Here is a 22,919-nt window from a genome sequence, read left to right as displayed (position 1 = left end):
ATATGGTGTACAATTTTTAATACCTTTGTTTTTGCCTTATAAACTTTGCCGTTTATGTTTCCTTCATTGTTTTACGTATTGAGTTGCGAACCTTTCCGGGTTTTGCTTATGTTTCTTTTCATTCACGATGCAGCAACACACGCACCCATCCACAGTGTTCTCTCTCTCTCTCTCTCTCTCCCCGGACGCACTAGTGTGTGTTGCTTGCGCGTGTTTTCTTCTGCTTCTTCTTCTGTGGTTGCGCCAACCCGTAAGAACATTCCCGTTTCATGTTTTTTTTTCTCATTTAATTTATTTTTGCAATTGTTTGCTTTTATGGTATCAATTTTAAAAATATATAAAGATATCACTCAAACGAAGGGGATGCGTTCTTTCCAATTTACACAGTTCGGTCCTACCACGCAACAACGACTCTCCTCCCTCTGCATGCACCTCCCTCTCCTCGTTCACCTTCACATTGCCTTTTTTTCGCTTTATCGTGTGTGTACAACATCTCATACTTTATAATTTGTTTTGCTTCTTTCTGGAAACTTTTAAAGCAATAGAAAGAACTGTTGCCTGTTCGTACTGTTCAGTAGGTTGCGGTAAAAGGGTATGCTTCTCGTTTGCTAGCGCGCGTACGCAACACTTCGGACTGATTTTTCTTCTTCTTCTTGTTGTTCTTTTTTTGGCGGGAATTTTCCACACTTTTTTGGGGTTTGCTTACGTTTTGCTAGCGTGAATATCATTACTAGAGCTTTTTGTATATCTTGGGAACACTAGCGGGAGGAGGAAGAGGAGGGGGGAAAGGAGGAAAGAAAAATCGAAAATCGAAAATTTAGCTATTCAAATATAACGATAAAACAAGATTAAAAAAAAACATACACACGGACACACTCACACGAACACACATATGTACCTAATTATCATCACTTGCACGCGGAGTGACGAGACCAGGCGGCGGAGTTAACACGTACGATGTGGGTTGGTGATACTAGAACGCAAATTAGACTAAATATGACTAAAGTTATTTCTCTCTTTCTCTCTCTTATCTCTCTCTTATCTCTCTCACTCTCTCTCTCTTCTCTCTCGTTCTCTCTTTCGTTCTCTCTTTCGTTCTCTCTTAGCATCAAATCCACGCCACAACCGAAAATGCGAAAACTGGCATTGATTCAATCGTGCATACAAAATCATACGTAATAAGGTATAACAAACAAAGTCTTCCGTTTTTCACGTTTTTCTTCGTGTTGGCTTGCCGGAAAACCGTGCCAACAAAACCGGCCGGTTGCAGCAATATCTCAGCCTTTGCTTGAGTAGGGAGTGGTGGTTCGCAAACTTGCCAGCTGGGAGGGAATGTGTTTTGGAGCTGAATATTGATAGAGCAAATGTTAATAGTGTATTCGTTGGGGTTTTTTGTTTTGGTTTTTTTGGGGATTTTAAATGGAATACGCGTCACGTGTAACGATAGCCGCAACAACCCTGCACACTCAATGAGCAAAGAGGGTTATTTCTTGTTTTCTTTTGATTGGCTTGCCTTTAAACTATTTCGAACGGCGCTCTCCCCTGTTGCGCTGTCGGGGACGTTCTCTCTCTCTCTTTCTTGGTGTTATGAATTGGTCAAATTGTGTGATTTTTTTGTTGTTGCTATTTTTCCGTATCAACATTTACAAGAACATATATTTTTTTGCGTCGAATCAAATGATAAACAAATGTAGAATTATTCGTAAGATGTAAATCGCGCACGTTTCATTGTGCTTGGTGAAGAACGCAAGGGTTCCGATCAACGCCATCCACACAAACAAACAGAACAAAAGGGAAGAGATGTAAAATAAACAAAGCACAAATCGCTCACAAGGTGCGTGTACTGTACATGGTCAAATGATGAAAGTATATCACAAATGGTTTGAGTAAACAAAATCAAAATAACTGCATCAAAATATCTGAAACATAAACGTATAGCTTCCGCTCGTCAAAAGTACGCAGTGTCAAGCTGGTGAAACAAACAAAACCCCCCCCAAAAATCATGTGGGAAAACAACAAAAACCAAATCAGCAGAAGCAGCAGCCTGAAAGAATGTCTCAGCCAACCCGACACTCCTAAAGGGCCCCCGGGGCCAGCGCCTAATAAAGCGCACAGCACTCGGCGGAAAGGAGTTTCTGCTATAGCTGGGCGGCATTCTCATCCAAACCCGCCACTGCCGTTCGTCACTCCACCGAACGCTATTACACTCCCACCTCGTGGATGTAGCAATCCCGGCACACGCGAACCGCCTTGGTCAAACCATATTTTGGCAGCGGTTTGGACAGGTTCGAGCACACGCCGCAAAACACGCCGCCACAGTTGCGGCAATGGTGCCTTCTGCGGAACGGTGTAAAAGCCGACGCGCAGGCCATGCACCGCGGCGCATCGCAGTCCGGAATCCATCTCGGCGGCTCCTCCGGCATCCGTCGCTGCTGCTCGTGCGCCGTGTGATGGGCGGAGCTGTGATGATTACCACCACCACCACCAGTATTGCTATTGACGGGACTGCTCGGGCTGCTGCGGCTGCGGCCGTAGTCATTTTTGGACCCGCTGGCACTGTGCCTTCGGGTACCACCACCGCCGCCGGCCGACGCTTTCCCGCCCTCGACCACGATGCACGCCTCGCTCAGACTCACGCTCCGCTCCTGCGCCGTCCGGCTGCCCCCGACCATACCCCCTCCACCTGCTCCGCCCGCACCGACGGGCGAGGAGGCCACCACCGACACGGACACGTTCACCGTCACGTTCCGGCTCTCGACGCTGGCCGTGCGGCGCACCGGGGACGAATCGCCCGACGAACCGAACACCGAATCCTGCTCGGGGTTCGCCTCCTCGGCCGAGTAGATGCTTTGGCTGGAGCCGCCGCTGTGGTTCTGCTGGTCGGCCGTGATGACGTCCTGCTCGCTGGCCCGGAACTCGAACAGATCGGACGGGTGGTTGTGCTGGCTGTCCTTCGACTCCTCCTCGCCGCCGCTCGGCTCCGGCGGTTCGTCCGGCTCGGGCGGGGACGAGTTCATGATGAACACGCTTCGCAGCATCTTCCTCAGATCGGCGGCAAAGTTCGTCTGCAGCTGATCGGCCACGCCGGCAATGCACACGAACAGACGGTGCAGCAGGTTTTCCGTTGATCTGTAAAGGGGGAAGAAGGTTGTTAGTACAGAATTGACACGATTAGGGGAAGGTAAGGCTGAAGCGTACTTGAATTTATTTCGTCCAGCCGCTCGGATGGCGAGCGCCACCTCCTGCGCATCACTGCATTCGCTCTGCGTCGGTGATGTATCACAGCTGGAGGATGAATTGCGCTGCTGGTGCTGCTGCTGCTGCATTCGACTGTGGTGGCGGGTGCTTCCGTTCGATGTGCTGTTGTTGCTGGTGGTAATAGTGCTGACGACCGAGGTGGTACCCTCGGCCGATTCGGCGTAGGAATGATGATGATGGTGGTGATGGTGGTGGTGGTGCTGATGAGATTGAGACTTATTACGGTAGGCCGCCGACGACGAGCTCGATGAGGTCGATGGCCGCGGACGATGGTGGCTCGATTTGCGATGATTTCTCGCCGCCTTGCATCTGAGCTGGCTGCGAAACGCTTCCTTGGGCGCGCCACCGACCTTTCTGTTAAACGTGAGCTCTGAATCGTTCTGCCCCTCAACCTCCCCAACCACGTCATCCTCCTCTTCGTTCTCTTCGTCGTCATCGTCCGCATCCACATCGTCGGGTTCGTCGTCCACGTCCGCTTCCTCGTAGTCACTGGACGATTCACTGATTTCGGCATGCTTGTGCACGGTGCTGCTGCCGCTTCTCGATCGATCGCGCACGGGCTGCTGCTTGCTGGCGCTTCCGTCCTGTGGCGCACCGTTTGTGTTCGGCTGCCCAGCCGCCACTACTGTCCGCTCGGTCTCCAGTTCCGGCGACATGTCCGTGCTGTGATTAGCCGTACCGTGGCCGGAGTCGGAATCGATCAACTGCTGTTGCTGATGCTGCTGCTGCTGCTGGCCACCGGGACCCGCAGCACTCGCTGCCAGAATGCTATCAATGTTGGCCTGCGTCATCGCCGGGGGGGAAGACGCCGTTTCGGCCCCGAGCAGCCGCAGTTCGTCGTCCGTCGCAATGAAACTGTCCGTCAGCGGTGCCTCGTTCGTCTGCAGCAAGTTGCCAAAGTTGGTGTTCGGTATCAGGTAGCCCGAAGCACAGTCTGTCGTCACGAGCCCGTTCTTCAGCATCGCGTCCTCGTCAACTTCGTCCTCCTCCTCATCCTCCTCCTCCTCCTCCACGTCATCATCTACGTCCTCCTCTTCGATCTCTTTCCGCAGGTGATTGTTATTGTCCTCCTCCACCACGGGCACTCGGTCGTCCGCGGCGTAGCTAGCCTCCGGTCCGAACGATTGGCTGGAATGTCGCGGCGCCCCTCTCTGCCGCAAATGCGCCTGGTTGTGACGTTGTTTCGGCCTGCTAGTGCTGCTGCTACTGCAGCCTCCTCTGCCACTGCCGAACCCGCTGCTACCGGTTGCACCCGTGCTCACGCCATACCCTTGACTAACTATGTGCAAACGTCCATCAGCCCCGCTGGTAGCATCGGTACACCCAGTCGCACCCGGCCCGTCACCGACGACATTTGGCGCGTTCGTCGTCGTGACCGTTGTTACGATGACCACATGCTCTTGGCTTTCACCGACCGGCTCCAGTGCGTCAAACTCTTTCACACCAGCAGCGGCCGTACCGCCACTACCACTGCCACCATCACCGCCGCTTCTACCCTTTTCATCACAGATCAATTGTTCGCTCGCACTAATCTCCTCGTTCGTGCAGAGCAGCTTCTCCAGCTGGTACAGCTCCTGCTTCGTCAGCGCGTGCAGCAGGTCGCGCATCTTTATCAGCAGCTTCCGGAACGGGCGAAACATCTCCGAGATGTTGTCCGCCGGCTGGTCCATGTTGAGCGGGCCTTCGCGAAAAATCACCAGCCCCGCGATGATGGCCAGCCGCGGTATCGAAAACATCAGCGCCGGATCGTACGAATCCACCTGCTCCTGCTCGAGCAGCCCGGTCTTGAGCGCCCGCTGCAGCGTCTCGGAGAACAGCACGCAGATCAGCTCCTGCATTTCGTACTCCTGCTTCGTCTTCACCTGCACCATCGCGCTCACGTACACCAGCTCGAACTCGGCAAACAGCCGGTCGAATATCTTCAAGCTTTCGTACAGCTGCTCGGTGGCCGCATCGTTAATGTCCAGCCGCAGGGTCGGGCTGTTCGGCGTGTTGTTGCGAAGGCACTGCTCCCGTAGCCGGTTCCGCACGATCTCCAGACTCTTGGTGACCGCTTTCGCGAGCGGGCGCATCTTTGCCGACTCGGCCTCGCGGTTCAGTATCGACGAGCCGGCTGCCAGACACTCCGCCCCGAACCACAGCTGCCCGGCCAGGCTTTCCTGCAGCACCTCCTCCGGGAACTTTACGCGAAAGGCACGCTGGGCCCGATCGTCGCCGAGCAGCTCGTCCATGATTTGGTTGGTGATTGCGAGGACGCGGTCCTACGAAGGCGGTGTGGGAAAAAGGTAACATTACTTTACTGCTTGCTAGTGGCTGTGAGAGGGGGGGTTCATTCTTCCTTACCTGACCCTGGCGCAGTCGGCTCACTAGTCGTGTGCAGCGCACGGGCTCTGCCCGTCCATCGAAACTGTCCAGCTCGCTGGCAATCGCTGTCAGTGCACGATCGGCGTGGTAAAATCGTGCCAGCAGCGATTTGTCGTCAGCCTAGGGGAAAAGATAGAAAAGCGATACATTGTTTGCATTAGAAATCGTTGTTCATAATTACAAAGACAGGGTTTGGAAATAATTTTAGAAAATTCAAAGATGAATTATATCTTAATTTCAATTACAGAGATTTTTATTTAATTAGCAACTACAGCTCAACACATCCCTTGGAAAAGTCCCCTTGTCTGCTGTCCACAATTGACTTTGTCTATATTTGCAAACAAAGCCAGAAACCGTTTAACTATTTGCAGTGCACTTTACTGCACTTTTACATAACCTCCTGCCAGCCTGCGTTCGAAACATCTTCCACCACCGATACTGGTGTGTGTGTGAACGGTGCACATAACGCTCTTGTATCGCTATCGTACCGCGAAACCACCCGTACGCAGCGCAACAGCAGCGCACCATGAATGATGCGTTGTTCCTGCGCGGAAGGTACACGCGATTACGATCGTGGTTACCATTCGTGCGCACACTCCACCACCTACAATGCGCAATTGAACGGCGAAGGACCGTGGCGGTGCAAACCGAAACCGGTAGATTCGGCTGCCCCCCCGCCCGCCAGGCATTGTTACGCGCCAGAGGGTGAGCACATGCCTGCCCCGAGCCAAAAACTCTGTACCGGATTGTGTATGGCCAATTGAGGGAGGGAATGAAACGACAACGGACAGCAGGGCGGCGGTGGCTGTTGGCAAGCCGGTCTTAAAGCCCGTTAGTAAACAAACGGTGTTTTACGCCCTGCCAGAAATAATAATCAACGATCAGCGACGAGCAGCGGGCGCCGTTACGTTGCCGTTTTGCACACCGTATTCGACCATTCCCGACGCGCCAACGCGGTTAAAGATGGAGGTGGGAGAGAGCGGGTTCGGTTTCTACGCAATTTCGCCACCATTGCACGCGCTAAGTTCACTTCCTTCCGCGTCATCCCTGGACCATGGCATGCAATTCGGCCGCTTACGACGAATAGCGCGTGCAGTTTCGTACCTTGCGCAACAGCAAAATGAAAAGGATCGTTTATTATTCCACCGGCGCAAAGAGAGTGATGGACAGAGGATTATCTAAATTTAATAAAAATAAAAAAGCCACTAAACCTGGTATTTTGTAGCGCGAATTGGAAAGTAGGTCAAACGCAGCAAAGATGTATCATCGCAGAGACCACTAATTGTACGTCCAACGGCTACTTCCGGTTTTCGTGCTGCCGTGCGACAACAAGAGCAGCATCCAAGGTGGATGAAACACGATTGTCGGTGGGAGACATTTGCGATAAGCAAAAGGGAAATGTGAGAAGCGGGCAGCGCTGTGCTTTCTCTAGGGTAGCGCCGTTGCCACTGGTTTCGCCTCACTCGTTTGCTCACTGTCCCGTTCAACGATAATGAGCAGGTCGTTCTCCTGTCGCTGTCGGACAAGGCGGAAGACGGTAATGCACCGTGTGCTTTGTACATTGTCACAAGCATTTTGCCACTCGTGCAGTTTGTCGTTTCCATTCTTTGCTGATACGTGTACATTGCTCCCACAATGCTCTATTGTATTGGCAATCTCTTAAAGACGGTTAAAAACGATCATGAACCACCCGTCCAAGCCATTGTACTAAAATGTAAGAAATGGTTAATAAAATAGCCGAATAAATGCTACAAATGTTCAAAAATGGGAATACATACTATCGGCACAAAAAAATGAATCACATTTATAAAAACAAAAAGTGAGCACTTGCAAAATTATAAAACCCACATTACACGTTTCGTTTCGAGTGGTTTAATAACAACAAAAAACACGTTCCAACTGCTCTAATCCATCCTGCCTCATTTTCTTGCACGTGATGGTACACTCACATCGGGCACTATTGCCGTTTTAATGAAACATGCACATGCTGAAATGAAAATGTCGCTTTATCAAACGAAACGTTTCTTCTTCCCGTACTGTGTGCGCATCGCAGGCAAACGGGAACAACGGGTGATAGTGTCATGATGATAGAGACAATAGACTCATCACGACGTACAGTGACTCATTCCACAAATCTGGAACACATCGTCGTTCGGCAATCAGTTCTCGGTTATCAGTAGTGAGGTGCTCTCTGGAGCGCACCAACGACTCTGATCTGACTCCGGCTATTGTTAGTTCAATTCCGACTGCCGAAAACTGGGAACCACTAGTTCCGTCTGGAGTCGGAGTCGTCCAGAGCCATAGTCGTCCGGTTCAAAGTCGTTGGGAGTCACCCGGAGTTATCCGGAATCTTTCGAAGTTGTCCAGAGTCGTCCACAGTCGTTCGGAGTCGTCCAGAGTCGATCGGAGGTAACTGGTGCCATCCGATGCAATGTGCTTGTGATCAGGAATTTCATTTTGTTGGGTTTTACTGTCTTTCACTTTGCGCGTGTACTTCGTATTCAATTCAGGCCTTTGTTTCGAAAGCCCACTCCGGTCGATTCTGAACGACACCGTACTACTCCGACTCTGGGCGACTACGGACGACTCCAGACGACTGCCGGACTAGTGTTGGGTTTCATCAATCTTTCGTTGAGATTCATTCATATGAATCTTCAATGATGAGTGATTCGAACATCGAATCGACTCTTCAAAGATTCAAGAATCTAAAAAAAATTACAAATGTTCAATAATTCATGAATCCAAAAAGATCCATAAATCTTCAAGCATTTAAATCCACATATCTCCAGCGAGTCATGTCCTTACAGATGCATGATTTTCAAAATATTGAGTTTGGGTTGTGGGTTCAAGCCTTGCATGAACTGTCTCCCCATTGCAAAACTAACTATACGGCTGCGTGGTACTTCCCAAGAAGTCTCGAAAACATGTATAGGCTGGCATGACCATGTAGGTTGTTGCGCCAAGAAGAAGAAGAAGAATAATAATAATAAGCTCAAGCTCGATGAATCTTTGGAGATTTATGAATCCCTTGAGATTCGTGAATCTATTAATGGATTCATGAATCATTGAGATTTATCAATCTTACTAACCGAGATTCAGATTGATTGAATCATTTCAAAGATTCATTCGAATTATTCATGAATCTGAAATCAGATTGACCCAACCCTATTCCGAACGACTCTGGCCAAGTCCGGGTGACTTCAGACGATTCTAGACTAGCGATCCGCAAAGTACGGTTCACGAGCCGCATGCGGCTCTTTGGTATCGAGATTGCGGCTCTTTACAGTTTATAAATTTCATAGAACTTTCACACATTTTCGCTCATAGTTTAACAGTTTGGCTCTTCACTTGACACTCTACGAACATTTTTGTAGAATTAGGCTCTTTTGGTCGCAAAGTTTGCCGACCGGTGTTCTAGACGATTCCGATTAACTCCGGACGAATCCGAAAGACTCCGAATGACTCCAGACAACTCCGGACGATTCTGGACGACTCCCAACGACGCCGGACGATTTCGATTCTGAGTGGCTCCAGACGATTCCCGGATAATGCTGGGCGGACCTACGTCGCCTCCAGATGTTTGCCAACTTTACCCATCCACCCATTACCCCAGTTATCAGTCGCTTCGAACAAAAAAGCATCGCTTTCCCCACGCTTTTATACCGTTACCACACTAACACTCCACCTTACAACAGGTAATTTGAATTAAACATATATTTTTTTTTATTATCAGTGCCTAAGAGCATTTTAAGCTTCTGTATCGTACCACCCTTTCCCTTCAGCACAGTTCAACCAAACAGCTGAACGCATAATCGGTGACATTCACCACATGGAGCGAGCGCCCACCAGCAGCAATGGGTAAAGGTCTCACAAATCTCCCCGGGGTCGTCGTTGACGCCGCCATGGTGTGTGTGTGTGTGTGCGCGCTTTTCTCCCCAAGCCTGCTTTTACTTTATTTCACATCGGCAAGAAAGCGATCAAAAAACAGCAACCGCTCAGCCCTTGCGAACCCCGTTGCTCGAGGAAGTGGTGGGAAAACTTGTTTCCTTTACGCCAAACCCGTTGTTCGTTTCTATTTTTTTCCACGTGCAGGTTAGCAATAGGAGAAGAAAAAGGAACTGAACTGCAGCGAACGTGCCCCACGTACTACTAACAACAATAACAGCAAAAAAGAGCTGAAAGAAGTTTCCACGCACACACAGCGTGGCCACTCTGGCTGTGTCCAATGCCAAAAGGCTTATGCTGTGGCTGGGAGGTTGGTGTGTGTGTGTGTGGTTGTGGATTTACTTTCACCTTTACCTCGCCACTCGATTCAGCGACCGGGCGATAAATGCAGCATGAATGTGAGGAGGTTTTTGTTTTTTTATGCCTACTCCAATGTCGGACAAACTTTCAATGGATTATGATGATGATGATGATGAAGACGGTGATGTTGCTGATGGAGCTACGATCGGTATGGATCGTTTTGTACGCAAACTATCTTATCTGTACGATACTTCAAGCTCTTGGCTTCTCATTAAAAGTTCGTAAAAAATTGTTTCAATTTGCGAAACTTTTATCAACTTTAAACTTACTAAAATACTGCAATAAAGTAAAAAATTGGTAGGTCACTCGCATGATCGCCTTGATCCATTATAACTTGCTGCATATGATTTACGGAAATACTGCAATTTTTCCGCCTCATTTGCAAACTCGTAACGGATCACGTTTTACAATTTTGATCGATTTTGCCTGAAAATCCACACCGTCATCATCATTATCTCGCAACGGAATGGAAATTATTATGAATGCAAAAAAATCACCCCCCCCCACACACACACATCCATTCCCCTTGTTGCACTGGGATTTACGCGATAAGACAATGGGGGAATGAATGTCAACAAGTGACTCAACGATGAACTAATTGAATTGCATGGGACACCACCGGCACGTGGAAAAACACGCTAAACGTTTTAATAACAAAGTTTGAGCAACGTTTGACCAGGTGTAAATATAGCATAAAAATGTGTTTTAAAGTTTTCTCCACACAAATTTCAGCATTATGGACTTTTTGATCAGTAAAATATGTACCACAACTCGGTAAAACATATTAAAACTCGTGAAGAAAAGAAGCGAAAGCGTAAGTAAATGTCGCCGGTGAGAACAACTACTTTCCATTACTTTCGATTATTAGCATTAACATCACAATGGGGAAGAAAGACAATCACACACGCAAGAAACTTTGCCAGCAGTGTGCAAAACTGCATGCACAACGGTGTACGCGTACACTCGGTTGCGAGTTGATCTTGGACAGTGTTGCGTCCAAGTATGTACCAGTCTGTGTATAGCTCAACGTGCCGGTTGCTAATAAAATTGTCCTACAACATTGTTTATGGTTATATGCACCAGTTAAAGCAACTGCGATAGTGTTTATCTACACCGTAAGGGCAATGTTACAAAATGCAACACTTGATGCAAAACAAACAAACACATTAAAACAAAGAAACAAACTATTGGTGACCCACAGTGTAAAGCAGGGTGAGGTATAATGGACACCAGAAGTAGTAGTTTAACGGTGTTAGGTTCCTCATACAGAATTTGAAAGGCCAACTTCATTTATTTTCCTTCCGTCTAGAATATTACACGAACTTGTTGCTTTTGTCAATAATCTGCACAATGCGATTGGTTCAATGATAAAATAAAGCTTTAAAAGCTTTTTCTAAATGACGTTATGATCTTTACGAGCTGAACGATCATCTCAGGCAAACGATCTGCATATTTTTCGAAGATTTGTTATATATTCATAATTGTTTTAGTAGTGAACATGGTGACTCACATAAGTTTAGAGTACCCCCTTTACAACTAAACGTCAATAAAATCTATATCTATAATTACGTCTTGAGTAGAGTGTTTTATTGATATCTCAAACACAACGTCAAATTCAAGAAGTTCAATGACGAAATGGCGCTATTTCTTACAGAAACGTCAAATAGTATCTACTGAGAAACACTAGGCTCTATTCTGAACGCTGGATCGACATTCGAGTCGAGGTGACATGGAGATCTCTGCAGGGGCTTAACTTTGGAATTTCCAATATTCAATGATTGGAGGAAACTACATCATTGCAATGATTGTGATGGTTGAGCACTGCTGATTTGCTTAGGTTCCATGAAGCTGAATCTGAGGTATGAATCTGAAGTTTACGAAGCAATACTACATTTTTGAGATCGATTTTTGCGCATTGAATAACAACATCTTAACTGCATGACTTATTTGCATAAATTTTTCACAAATGTCAAACGTGAAGATTGTGTTTGATACTTTCTCCTCATTGGCGTAACGACCTCAGCGATCATGTCGGTCTACAAGATCAGATACAGATTACAGATTACAGATACAGATTATCCAAACTTACAGGATTTTCCAAGTCAGTTTCGAATGTAAATATTGTTATTCACCGCATCCTAGATGTTTTTCAACAGCTGTCAAATGGTGTATTTGCTTCATATTGAAATTTCAGTTTTTACACATGATTTTCAACACATCACAAAGAACTGTCAAACTCAATCCAGCTTAACATGTGTTGAAAATAATGCTGAAGAAATTAAAAATTATTTTGATGGAAATGAAATGTCAGATCGATGTGGAATAACATTTTGCGCGTGGCGAATAACTATGTTTACATTTCAAACTTAATTGGAAAACCCTGTAACGTACCACGCAGACAGATAGTCAGTCAGTCAGAACACGTGGCTGTTGCTAAGGTTCTGTAGCGCTAGATGAGTTTTTCTACTTCTCGACTCGTTTTTGATTTCGCTCAGAATACGTCACCCAGTACGTTTACCACGAAACCGAATAGTTTGTTGCTGGCCTTGTCGATTTAACTTCTTCTTGAGGCGCAAATAGTTCTCTTATTTACCTAATTGCCGCAATGCTCCAACAAAGAATCTCATAAAAGCCTTCTAAACATCATTTCTCAAACGCAAATAAAAATCTAAAAAAAACTTAACTTGGCCACATTGCCCCCGTTTTCCCCTGTATACACAGTACCAAACCACATTTTCTTAAAACCCCTCTGTTTCATCACAGACAAATGATTCACTTGTTCCAAACGAATAGAAAAAGAATATAGACAAAAAAAACTGACCACTGTCTTCACCGACACTTGATGGCCGTTCGGGGTCGGAAAATTCCACTTCCTGCTTCCTTAATGATGAGTCCACCTGGTCGCAGGCAGAGCGGTATGCTTACCGGTGAGTGCGGTGTGAACACACCGTCACCACACACACATGGCCATTACGACCACCGTCGGCTCGGGTGCCGCGGGCAAGTTCATTTCGTCGTACTGTGTTGGCCGTCGCGCGGCTGCCAAGGTCAATACGCAGGAACTCGTTAGCGGCTACCGTCCGTGAAGGCGACACAATGGAAATTGATCGACGCAACAACACCCGGGCGCTAACGCGTCAAACCCCGTGGGCTCCCGTGGGCCAAGTGTTTTGCCACAGGGAGGGCGCGCGCTAAAGGGAGCAAGGGAGGGTTAGTAGAGTAAAAGCTTTCAACGTGTTGGACGACGGCCGTTCCCGCTGAACGGTTCCAGGCACACATCTTCGCCCGATAGTTGGCACTCATTTTCCACGTGCACCGTCGCGTGGTCTTCCTTGCATGACGTGCAAACCCCCCTTCGAGTGGGGAATAGCGTAAACGGTATACGGTCAAGAGCACGTACAACACAGCGGGGCCTAATCGTTGTGACATTTTTATTTTGTTTTACGCTTCTAAAGAAAAGCAGCATTCGTTGTTGTTAAAGAGAGACGGCGAATGTCTTTAACTTTCACAGGTGGCTTTCGCAAGACGACAATTACGGTACACGCTCAATTAAATTGCACAGCAATCAAGCTACTCCGTCGTCGTGTGCTGTTGTACCTCCAGAGCTACTCCATTATTTATAACCTGTATAGCAAAGTGTGTATTGATTTTACTATATCTTGTGTATTACATTTTACATTTATACATAAAATCTTACTCCAACATCCATCATACATTTGCTGCAAAAGCTTTTGAATCTTCCCAGTCACGCCAATGTTCAACCGCGACGACCTTGGAGGAAGGGCCAACACACATATCTTAACACCAACAACCCGAACCAACCGGGTGGCGGTTCTGGCTGGCTAGGCACACGGACGGACCGACAGCAACGAACTTATTGTGCCGGACCGTACAGACGCCTTGGGCCACTCACTTTTGCCGCAAAACGCATGCAACACCGCACTACTACTGGGCTGTATTATTGCACAACATATGGTAAAATAATTTAAACTCGTTCGGTGCTTCTGCTTCGGAGGATACTTCCAGAAGAAACCAAACTCGCACGCGTGCCGATGGCGTGCCAGTGGACAGAGTTCTTGTCGTGGCGGATTCGTTTGGGTTGTGTTTGGGTTTTATGAATATAGCCAGCAATGATGGTGGTGTGTAGCGATAAATATCTACTTAAATCCATCGAGCGAGCTCTTTGTTTCTTCAAATTTTACAATCATTTGTTTGGGATGGTGCTACAGAAGAAAGACTTCTACGTTGTTGTTGATGTGCTCAATCTTCCTGAAGGAGATGAAGATTCTCACCAGCCACAAACATTGTTGATAAAGTAGAACAACAAACAGATTCTACAAAATTGAACTGGCACGACCGAGATAGGGGGCAACAAGACACACCGTGTGTGCGCGACAGTTCGTCGTCTGTGGCCTTGAAACCGGAGATTACTATTTGTTTTAGTTGTATTGATGACTGTTACATTCATTTTTCAACTAAATTCTGTTAAATTAACAATCTTATTTTGAATCGACACTCAAGGACAGCACCACTTGCGGCCAACCTTCTCCCAATTGGCAGCCGGAATCTCGTCTGCGTCTGTAGTTCGTTCGGTTAACATTACATCCCTTCGGGTTACAGCCCCGAGGTTCGTCGCCATGCATGGATAAGCGCTCTCGACGGTTCGAACGCTCACCACCGACGACAGGTGGCCCCGCAGTGGTAGCAGCACTTCTTATTGCGTCGCAGACAAAAGGCAACCCCGCCGCAACGCTCTTCTGCCACATATGCTGCCCCAGTCGGCCCTGGCGGTCAGTAGTCTGCGCATCGTTTGGCGTGCATAAATGCGGACGACCCAGCCGGTGGTGCGGCGCGATTGCGAAACAGTTGCAGAAATGCTCAAACCAGCTTCGGTCGTTCAGGTTCGGTTTCACAGTTTTGGCCGTTTTTCGCATTATCAATTATGGAACCCGTTTGGGGCCGTTCGGGCCGTTCGTGTTTGCGAAGGCCTGAATAAGAAATATGGCCCCCGGTTCGGGGCGACGTTACATCACCATCATATCATCGCACCCCACCTCGTTAATGCCGTCGTTTGTGTTTTCGTGCGTTATCTCTTCTTCCAAAAAAAACACACACCCCACAAACAAACACACACAAACTTTCTCATTTTTTTATTAATCTTGTGTCGTGTGTCGTTTTTTTTGTGAACAATTGTAACAACTTACTCTAATGTGAGAAGGTTATTTTTGCAACATTTTGATATCGTTTAAGGTTTTAAAAAGCTGTTAATAAGGGCTTCTCTTTGGCGGCCTCTACGAAGGTTGGTTTCAATCAGATCGACTTTACTTGTGCTTACAGGCGATCTTGAAGAAACGAACCAGACCAGAAAAGGCCGCACACGCACGCGTGCCTTCCTAAGCGTGTACACACACACACACACACATATGCGCAACACAACCGGCAACAGCAGCAGCAGTTGTTGTTGAGTGGCCTGCATTAAACCAGTTCGAAAAAAGGTTCGTACGTGTCTTGTTTTCGGTTGCGAAATAACAAACATAGCTTTTCTCTCAAGATTGAAGCAATTTTCACACATGGATTGCAGGGTGAATCATCGTTGTTTTCGCCCCCTACCCCTGTAGTGTCCTCATTATTTAATGATCTTTGTTTGACTGTCATGGTCACCGAATTTTGTCACCGACCAATTGTGATCCTTTGCTATCGATTGTATTGTATAAAAAGAAGGAAATACTTGATGTTAGTTGAAGTACGCTTGAGATAATGAAAGGATAGGCTCTTCTAGGATTGCACGACTTCTTGATGCTTTCTTTATAGTTATTTTTTTGAGAGATACCGTTAGGGATAGCATAGCATTCAATTCGATATAAGATTTGAATTTTAAAGCCCACGTGGAAATCAATATTGGGGCCTTTCCGTTTGAAGCTCGTAGGCTGAAATTTCAGCCTGTCAGCTGTTTGCATTGTATAGCAGTTTTCGAGCAGCTATCTAATTGAGTATAATATACAGATGGGCTTATTCCAAGGTGTATGAATTTAGAAGGCTGATTTTTATCGCTTCTGCTTCTGAATGAAGATTTTAAAAGTGTTTTGTGTATTCGTCAAACCTTCAGAAAGCTTGTTTGAACAAAAGTTTTCATCCATTCTGTGAAAAAGTGATATTCAAATTTGGTTCTAAAAAAACATGCTATGAGACCACCTGGACTACATAAACTTTGATTCTGGATTCCATCTCTAGATCTCTTTAACCGTAGAGTTGGCAACCAGATTTACACACGTAAGTTGGCAACCGGCATACCCGGGTATTCCACACGTGTTGATGCAAAAAATTAACGATTTTCATAGGTAAACAATGCTTTCTATATTTTAATGCTGTAAGCAAGTAATGCCGACCATATATTCTCTTTTTTTTTCATTTATTCATTTTTCATTTTATTATAAAAATAACGGTCAAATTGAAATTTGGAATCGCTTGAATTTGACTCGAAAATAAGCACAATACGAAAAGAGGAAGAAGAGAAACGTCATTCTCCATATGGAATACTCCATGTATGGAATACCCGGGTATGCTGGTTGCCAACTTACGTGGTAAAGTTAAAAAAAAATCAAAATAAAATACTTACAGACTGTTTAAAATTACAATATATGCACCAAAAAATCAGAAATTAAAAGTTGGGAGGCTACGGAAAATTCCAGGTCAATAAAAGCAATGAATCAAAAGTTATTTCTGTTTAAAGATAAAAAAAATACCCGGGTATCCGGTTGCCAACTTAAAGGTAAATGCACCTTGGGATAAATGTAAACATCACCTTGGTTTGCCATTTTTCGAGCAGGTAATCGAATCTAATTCTAACTTTGAGGCTAAAATAATCTAGACTGAAGATTGCAGGCTAGTTTTGTGTGCGGTTTTGTGTGGAGTGTTTACAAGATTTCAACCTCCAACTGTCAAACTCCATACAAAAAGCTGACTAGAATCGTGAAGAGCCCCATTCTTAATAAAATAATTAATAAAAATAACCTCTTTTCAACTAATTGCTTTCTGCCGTTCTTAGTTTGTTGGAATCCTTCCTGTTGAACAAAGATTTTTTGAACGCCAAGCGAATTTCCTCGCGGAAAGGAAAATGTATCAACGAAACAAGGCGCAACAGAAAACTTCCCAAGTGGTCCCATGATTGCACTGACCTGCACCACACTTGAATGGATTGCAGAGTTGAAGCAATTAGCGCAGTGCGCCGGTGCATGTGGCTGCAATCGAAATGCAATTGCACTTTGTGAATGTGTGTCTAGAGAGGGGGGAGGGGGTGGATGTCTCGTCTAAGCCTCGATCAATTAGCAAGGCTTGCCCCCCGGTGGGGCCAGAGGAGCTTTGCAATTGGCAGTGGTTAAGCGCTGCCTTATCACGAATCTTCGCTCCCACAAATGTACTGACGCAGCACACTGCTGGTAAGCGCACACGGCGACAGAAAATGATTACTGTTGCGCATTATATGAAGGAGCAGCAATAACGGGAAGAAAACAGCTTATTCAAAAAAAGGGATTTATATGTGAATAATAAAAAGAGTATTCCCGGGCCTTTACGCGAATCAGCAGGTCGGATTTGGTGAACCGTAAAATACACATCTCATGCTTGTAGCGCTTGACATACATACACGCGAGCATAAGACAAGAAGGGCAGAACTCAATTTCAACAACATTAGCGTAAACGGATGACCCTCGCATCGCGGCAAAGTCGTACACACGTACACGCGCGGTTCAGGAGCAAAGGGGCACGAGTTGAACAAGCTGATAAGGAGGTTTATTAAGGAGGAGCTTCCCAACCACGGCTTTATTGCGAGTATTGGGATCATTGAGGGGCTTAACCACATGGGGTTAGGGAGTTGACAATGCACAAAATTATATAGGTTATCAAAATTCAAACAAGTGCTTGAGTGATTGGGTAGACTGGTGGCTGTTGGAATTAGCTTTGAGTCTCTGAGACGGAAGGTGATGAGAAGAAATAGTCATCTTTAAGAGAGCTTTGTATTATGGACGATCTATTTTAATACAACTAAACTGACATTTTTGCTATTTGTTTGACCTACTTACTGATGTGGCTGATCAAACAATGCATGTACCAAATTGACGAGGCATTATGTACTGTGTGCTATACCAACAATCGGATCCAAAATACAACGCGGGACTGTTCTCCTTGTTAGTATCGTTTGTATTATAAATCAGCGAAATGTTATAAAGAGTAATATTTTCACAATATCGTTTGTTGGCCTTCGCAGGCTATAAATATCAACAAGGCAAGGTTCCGTTATCGCACAACACAACACAGCATCGATAAGATAAAGTATCCCCTGTTGTGTATCTACAGATGCAACTGCACTACTGGGGTGGGGGCTAGCCGGCACAACAACAACCACAATCCAGGGGGACGACAGACAACAACAAAATCCTTCGGTAAGATTGATGTCAGCACGCACGAGCGGCACACAACACGGGGGGGGGGGGGGGGGAGTGGACGGACCTTTGTGTGACGGTGGTCGATCGGTGCGGGTCGTTTCCTGGGGTCGCGGCAACACAATTTGCACTTTTCCAAGGTTCCGGCGCTGGGCGAGCACGCGCGCGTCTAGCGGGACTGGCTGCTGCCGGGATCTGCGGAACTTCCTGCCACATGCGATGGGAGGATGGATGTATGTTTTGTGTTTGACATTTCTACCATCCTCATGTCTGGGGTTGTGTGTGTGTCTGTGTGTCTGTGCCGAAAAGAGGGCGCAAAAGGGCTGGCGCGGATAAAAACACGTGCGCTCGATGGTGTGCGTGCGGCGCTGCACCGTCTGTGAATGTGTTGTTTGCCTCCCCGCCCCCTCCCGCCCCTGCTGGTGCGTGTTTATTTATGTGGCGACGATGGTGTGGCTACTGTGACCGAGGGCCGCCGTGCGTGTGCGGAGAGTTTGTGTTGTGGCGCGCGCGCGTGTGTATTTTACTGTGCTCGCTGCCGCTGCACACACACACGCAGGAGGGTCGATATCGTCGCACGCTCGGCTCGGGCGGACGACGGTGGTCGGTGTTGTGGACGGGCCAGAAACATTCCGGGGCGGACCTTCCCCTTTCTCGAAACCAAAGAAACCACCCTCAGCAGCGTGTGTGTGTGTGTCTGTGTCGAGACTACGGTGTGTGTGTTTGCTTTACTGTGTGTTGGTGACGCAATTCGCTCGCCCAAGGCCTTCCACGGTCGATTGTGTGTATGGCGCGCTCGGCCATGGTGTGGTGTTGTTTCCTGCATTATAATGCTACTTTGAAAATGCATAGACACACACACACACGCGCGCGCACATGCAAATCTTTAATTTGCGATGACAAACAATCGGATAAACCCGTGAGCGGGGTTTCGCCATCCCTGCACAAATCATACGCAACGCAACTACGCAAGCAAACACATACACACAGGCACACACGCACACACGAACACACACATTACGGTAGCCTTCTCGCGCGCGCTACGTCACTGACTGAAAGGGGAAGGGGGAAGGGGAGGGGAAAAAAAGAAAACAAGAAAAACAATACTCCATTGCATTTCTCGTCGTTTCGTTGGCGCTCTGTGCGTCCCATCGTCTTTACCCCCTCCACACACACACACATATACACACACTCCACTTGTTTTCGCGCTTTTCTTCTGCTTCCCAACCGATGGAAAAGATGGACTTCTTCCACCCCTTACCGAAGCACACCCATGAAGAGAAAGAGACCGAGACGAGGAAGTGGAAATGCGTAAATAAAAAAGCAGACAGCAGCAATGACGACACCATCACCTTTTTAGCGCTGGCGTGAAGTGAAGATACGTGAGACCGTTTGGCAGCGAAGCGAAAATGGTCGCTGCTCATTACAAGGACAGCCAGCAGCAGCAGCAGAAAACATGACTTTTCCACCCCGTTCACCCCGGTGGTAGGGGCACCGACTTACCTTTGGCTTGTTCAACCATTTTCGTAACGAATCCATTACGCTGCGGAGCACGAGGGGGGTATCTGTGGAGGTCGCTTATCAATCGAAGTCGTGCCTGTGTGCCCGAGACGACGACGGATTCCGCGCCGTGACGACGACGACGACGGCTTTCACACCACCAGGCAGCGGCGGCTGCTGTGTCGTGTGGTCGTTTTGCTGTATTATTGCTAAGGTTACACCGCTCTGGGCTGGCACCGTTTGCTGTGCCACTGTGTTTTTGTTTTGCAGCTCACACGGGAGTGGATTTGTTGTCACCGAAATGCACTTCGTTCACGAAAACAAAACACGCACACACATACATACACTCTCGGGCACATACACGCGCGCACACTAGCGCGGCACGCAGCCCGTACTACGCGTGAACAATGGTGCACTCGCACTAAACACTGCACACACACATACGCACAGCACACAACACGCACGACTCACCCGCCTTCCCTTAGCCGTACATCTTGGATGTTTCGTCGGTTTGGCCAGGGCACGGGCTGGCTGTAGTGGCTGTGGCGACAGAGAACCGGGGGTGCTGCTGATAGGTGCACGATACGTTGTCGACATGCAATCACACACACACACACAAACACACAATGCTTCGAACGGTGAACACTTCCGGATTGGAAGATTTTCGACCCGACCGCACGAAACGATGGACGATTTCACTGACTCATTGCTCTCACGCCGTCACACCAACCACCGTCACCATCTCGGCACCATCGCACCACACCACCACCATCTGCACTGCATCGGGAGAGGTTCTGTGGCGTTAGCGTTTTTTACTTTTCTTCTTCTGCTTCTGCTGATTGCACTTTTAGTTCACGCGGCTGCACGGTTTTATTGCAAATAAATGCATTCGCCAGTCTAAAGCAATGACTCATACCCCGTACCCCGACATTCGCTACTTGGAGGGACTCTGTGGGGACACGGTCCGTGTCCGAAATGGTTCATCACACACTGGCGAAGGAGCGTACTAATGGTGGCTGTACAGCGCACGGTGGCTGTCTGACGATTTCCCTCAAATTCGCGTTTTTTTCTGCCCCGTCGTCGTCGGGCTGCTGCTGCTACTGCTGCTGCCACCACAGATTATCGGATCGTGGAGCGCACGCACACACCTTTCCCTGTGTACGGTACGCGCGTACAGATTGGGGCGAAGGCTGTCCTCTTCTTTCCCACTGCGTATGACAGGGGCGGAATCGGAGATGGCGCGAGTGTGAGTGTGTTGGTGCGAGCTGCTCGTAGAGAAGAAGAAGAAGCAGAACTGCAGCTGTCAAAAATGGGGATTTTCGAACATGAAATATTGGTTTTTTTTTATAATTATTTAAATACTTTTAATTTTTGGAATATTTGAAAAGAAAAAAAAACAACAATTTTTAGCAATGAACATGACGCATTACTTACTAAATAAAAGAAATTTGAATTTGTTTTCGAAAAAATACATCCCACTGTGCCCAGAAGCACAAGAAAGAGAGACAATGAACAACGCTAGAAAGAGAAAGACGAGCTCTCAACCAGAGTGACCAGAAATACCGATTTATCTGTATTCCTACCGATTTTTGATATGCCTACCAATTCACAGATGACCGCCCTAAAACAACCGATGTTCCACTTATCCTACCGAAAATTACAGATATTTGATTTTTCAGTCGTTTAAGCTTAATATATTTAATATGTTTATTGATTAATCCATCGGGATCTTGAAGATCCTACATGAATGTACTTAAACTAGTGCTTATAGACTATGTAAGGTATATAAATCGATAGGGGAGAACAGGTGCACAAAAGAACATGTGCTTAATCTGTGGCGCTTGGGATGCTGTTTCAAGGATCGCTACCCTCATTTACCAAGTGCCTCAAATCCACTAAACGACCACTAAACGGCTTCTAAACGACTCAAGTTCTCTACCTAAACGGAATATAGAAAGACTTCGTTTAGCAGACGGCAAACGACTCATGCATTCTAAAAATAGCGAAAGAGCTGGTGGCGCTCTCTGTTGGTGGGATACCCCAACTAGTTGAGCTTCATCGCTTGGAGGAGAGCTTTCTCATTTCCTCTGTACTGTTGTTTCGCATTGAAGTTATGCATCTCTAGAACTAGAACGGCGATACAATTGTTTAAATACTAAACTCCAATAGAAACCATCAGCACTGAAGCAAGTGAGATTTGAGTAATGGTCGTTGGTGTTGATACCCATGTATCTGACCACACAACCATTCATATAGACTTTTGCTCGGAAAGTTATAAGGCTATATAGGTCATGATAAGGTGAAACTTGTCGAAACAAATTGCAAGAAAAGGATATCAATATAATGATCAGTTTTAATACGCCATCTATTGATCAAACCAATGAAGCTGTGGAGCTTTCATTTTTTTTTCAATGGATATTCAATTTTCCAGTCGTTTAAGCTTAATCTGTGGCGCTTGGGTACGGTTAACACTTCTTTCGCTTTTACTTCTTTTAACTCAGTTTAGTTTCGAGTTTTAACCTACCTCCCTACCAGCATTAAACGGCTTTGAAGGCATTCAGAAGGCATTTAAGGCCTTAGTCGCCTTAGAAGGCGAATAAAGATTTCAACCGAAACTTTCACGGCTGAAACGGGATCTCTTCGAAATCTTTCAACTTTTTGATTCAACGAGAACAGATAACTTGCCGCCATCTTAGCTTGTTTATATATTGGTTTTGCACCCTCGCTAATGTAACTGCCAAATAGAGCAGTGACAACGCTTTTGGTTCCGAACCGAGAAAGCGTGTGTTCGAATCCTAATTTTTATTATCTTTTTTCTGTGTTTATTTCTTTTTAAATTAATATTTTCTTGCTATAATTAGAATAAATCAAATTTATGTGAAGCGAAATTTTTAAAACACCTTTTTAAAAACATAATAATGACTATGTTTACCCTTCATAATCAGGATGGGAGAAATATGTATCTCATTTCTCCTTTTACAAGAGTTATCGAAATAAGTTTGATATATTAATACCTTTCAACGGGTTGGTCTTTAACAACCGAATAATGCAGAC

The 22,919-nt window shown here is 46.6% G+C and overlaps 1 protein-coding gene across 3 annotated transcripts; it reads right to left on the bottom strand.

The window, feature by feature from the left end:
* Nucleotides 1–10: 10 nt before the first annotated feature.
* LOC120896678 (lateral signaling target protein 2 homolog) lies at nt 11–21,010 on the bottom strand. 3 transcript variants are annotated; one of them, XM_040300990.1, is made up of 4 exons: nt 19,869–21,010; nt 5,602–5,742; nt 3,199–5,519; nt 11–3,129 (listed from the first exon to the last, which is right to left on the bottom strand). In XM_040300990.1, exons 1-4 carry the CDS (start codon nt 19,902–19,904, stop codon nt 2,202–2,204), a joined length of 3,426 nt encoding a protein of 1,141 aa, XP_040156924.1. In that variant the 5' UTR covers nt 19,905–21,010; the 3' UTR covers nt 11–2,201. The 3 variants fall into 3 exon arrangements, with proteins under 3 accessions (XP_040156924.1, XP_040156925.1, XP_040156923.1); XM_040300991.1 differs by lacking the exon at nt 19,869–21,010 and adding an exon at nt 12,853–12,993; XM_040300989.1 differs by lacking the exon at nt 19,869–21,010 and adding an exon at nt 6,834–7,199.
* Nucleotides 21,011–22,919: the final 1,909 nt, after the last annotated feature.

Source organism: Anopheles arabiensis, chromosome 2 (assembly GCF_016920715.1).
Source record: "Anopheles arabiensis isolate DONGOLA chromosome 2, AaraD3, whole genome shotgun sequence".
Lineage (NCBI taxonomy): Eukaryota > Metazoa > Arthropoda > Insecta > Diptera > Culicidae > Anopheles > Anopheles arabiensis.
Note: the sequence above shows the minus strand (reverse complement) of the source record. Positions and strands in the feature narration are given on the sequence as shown.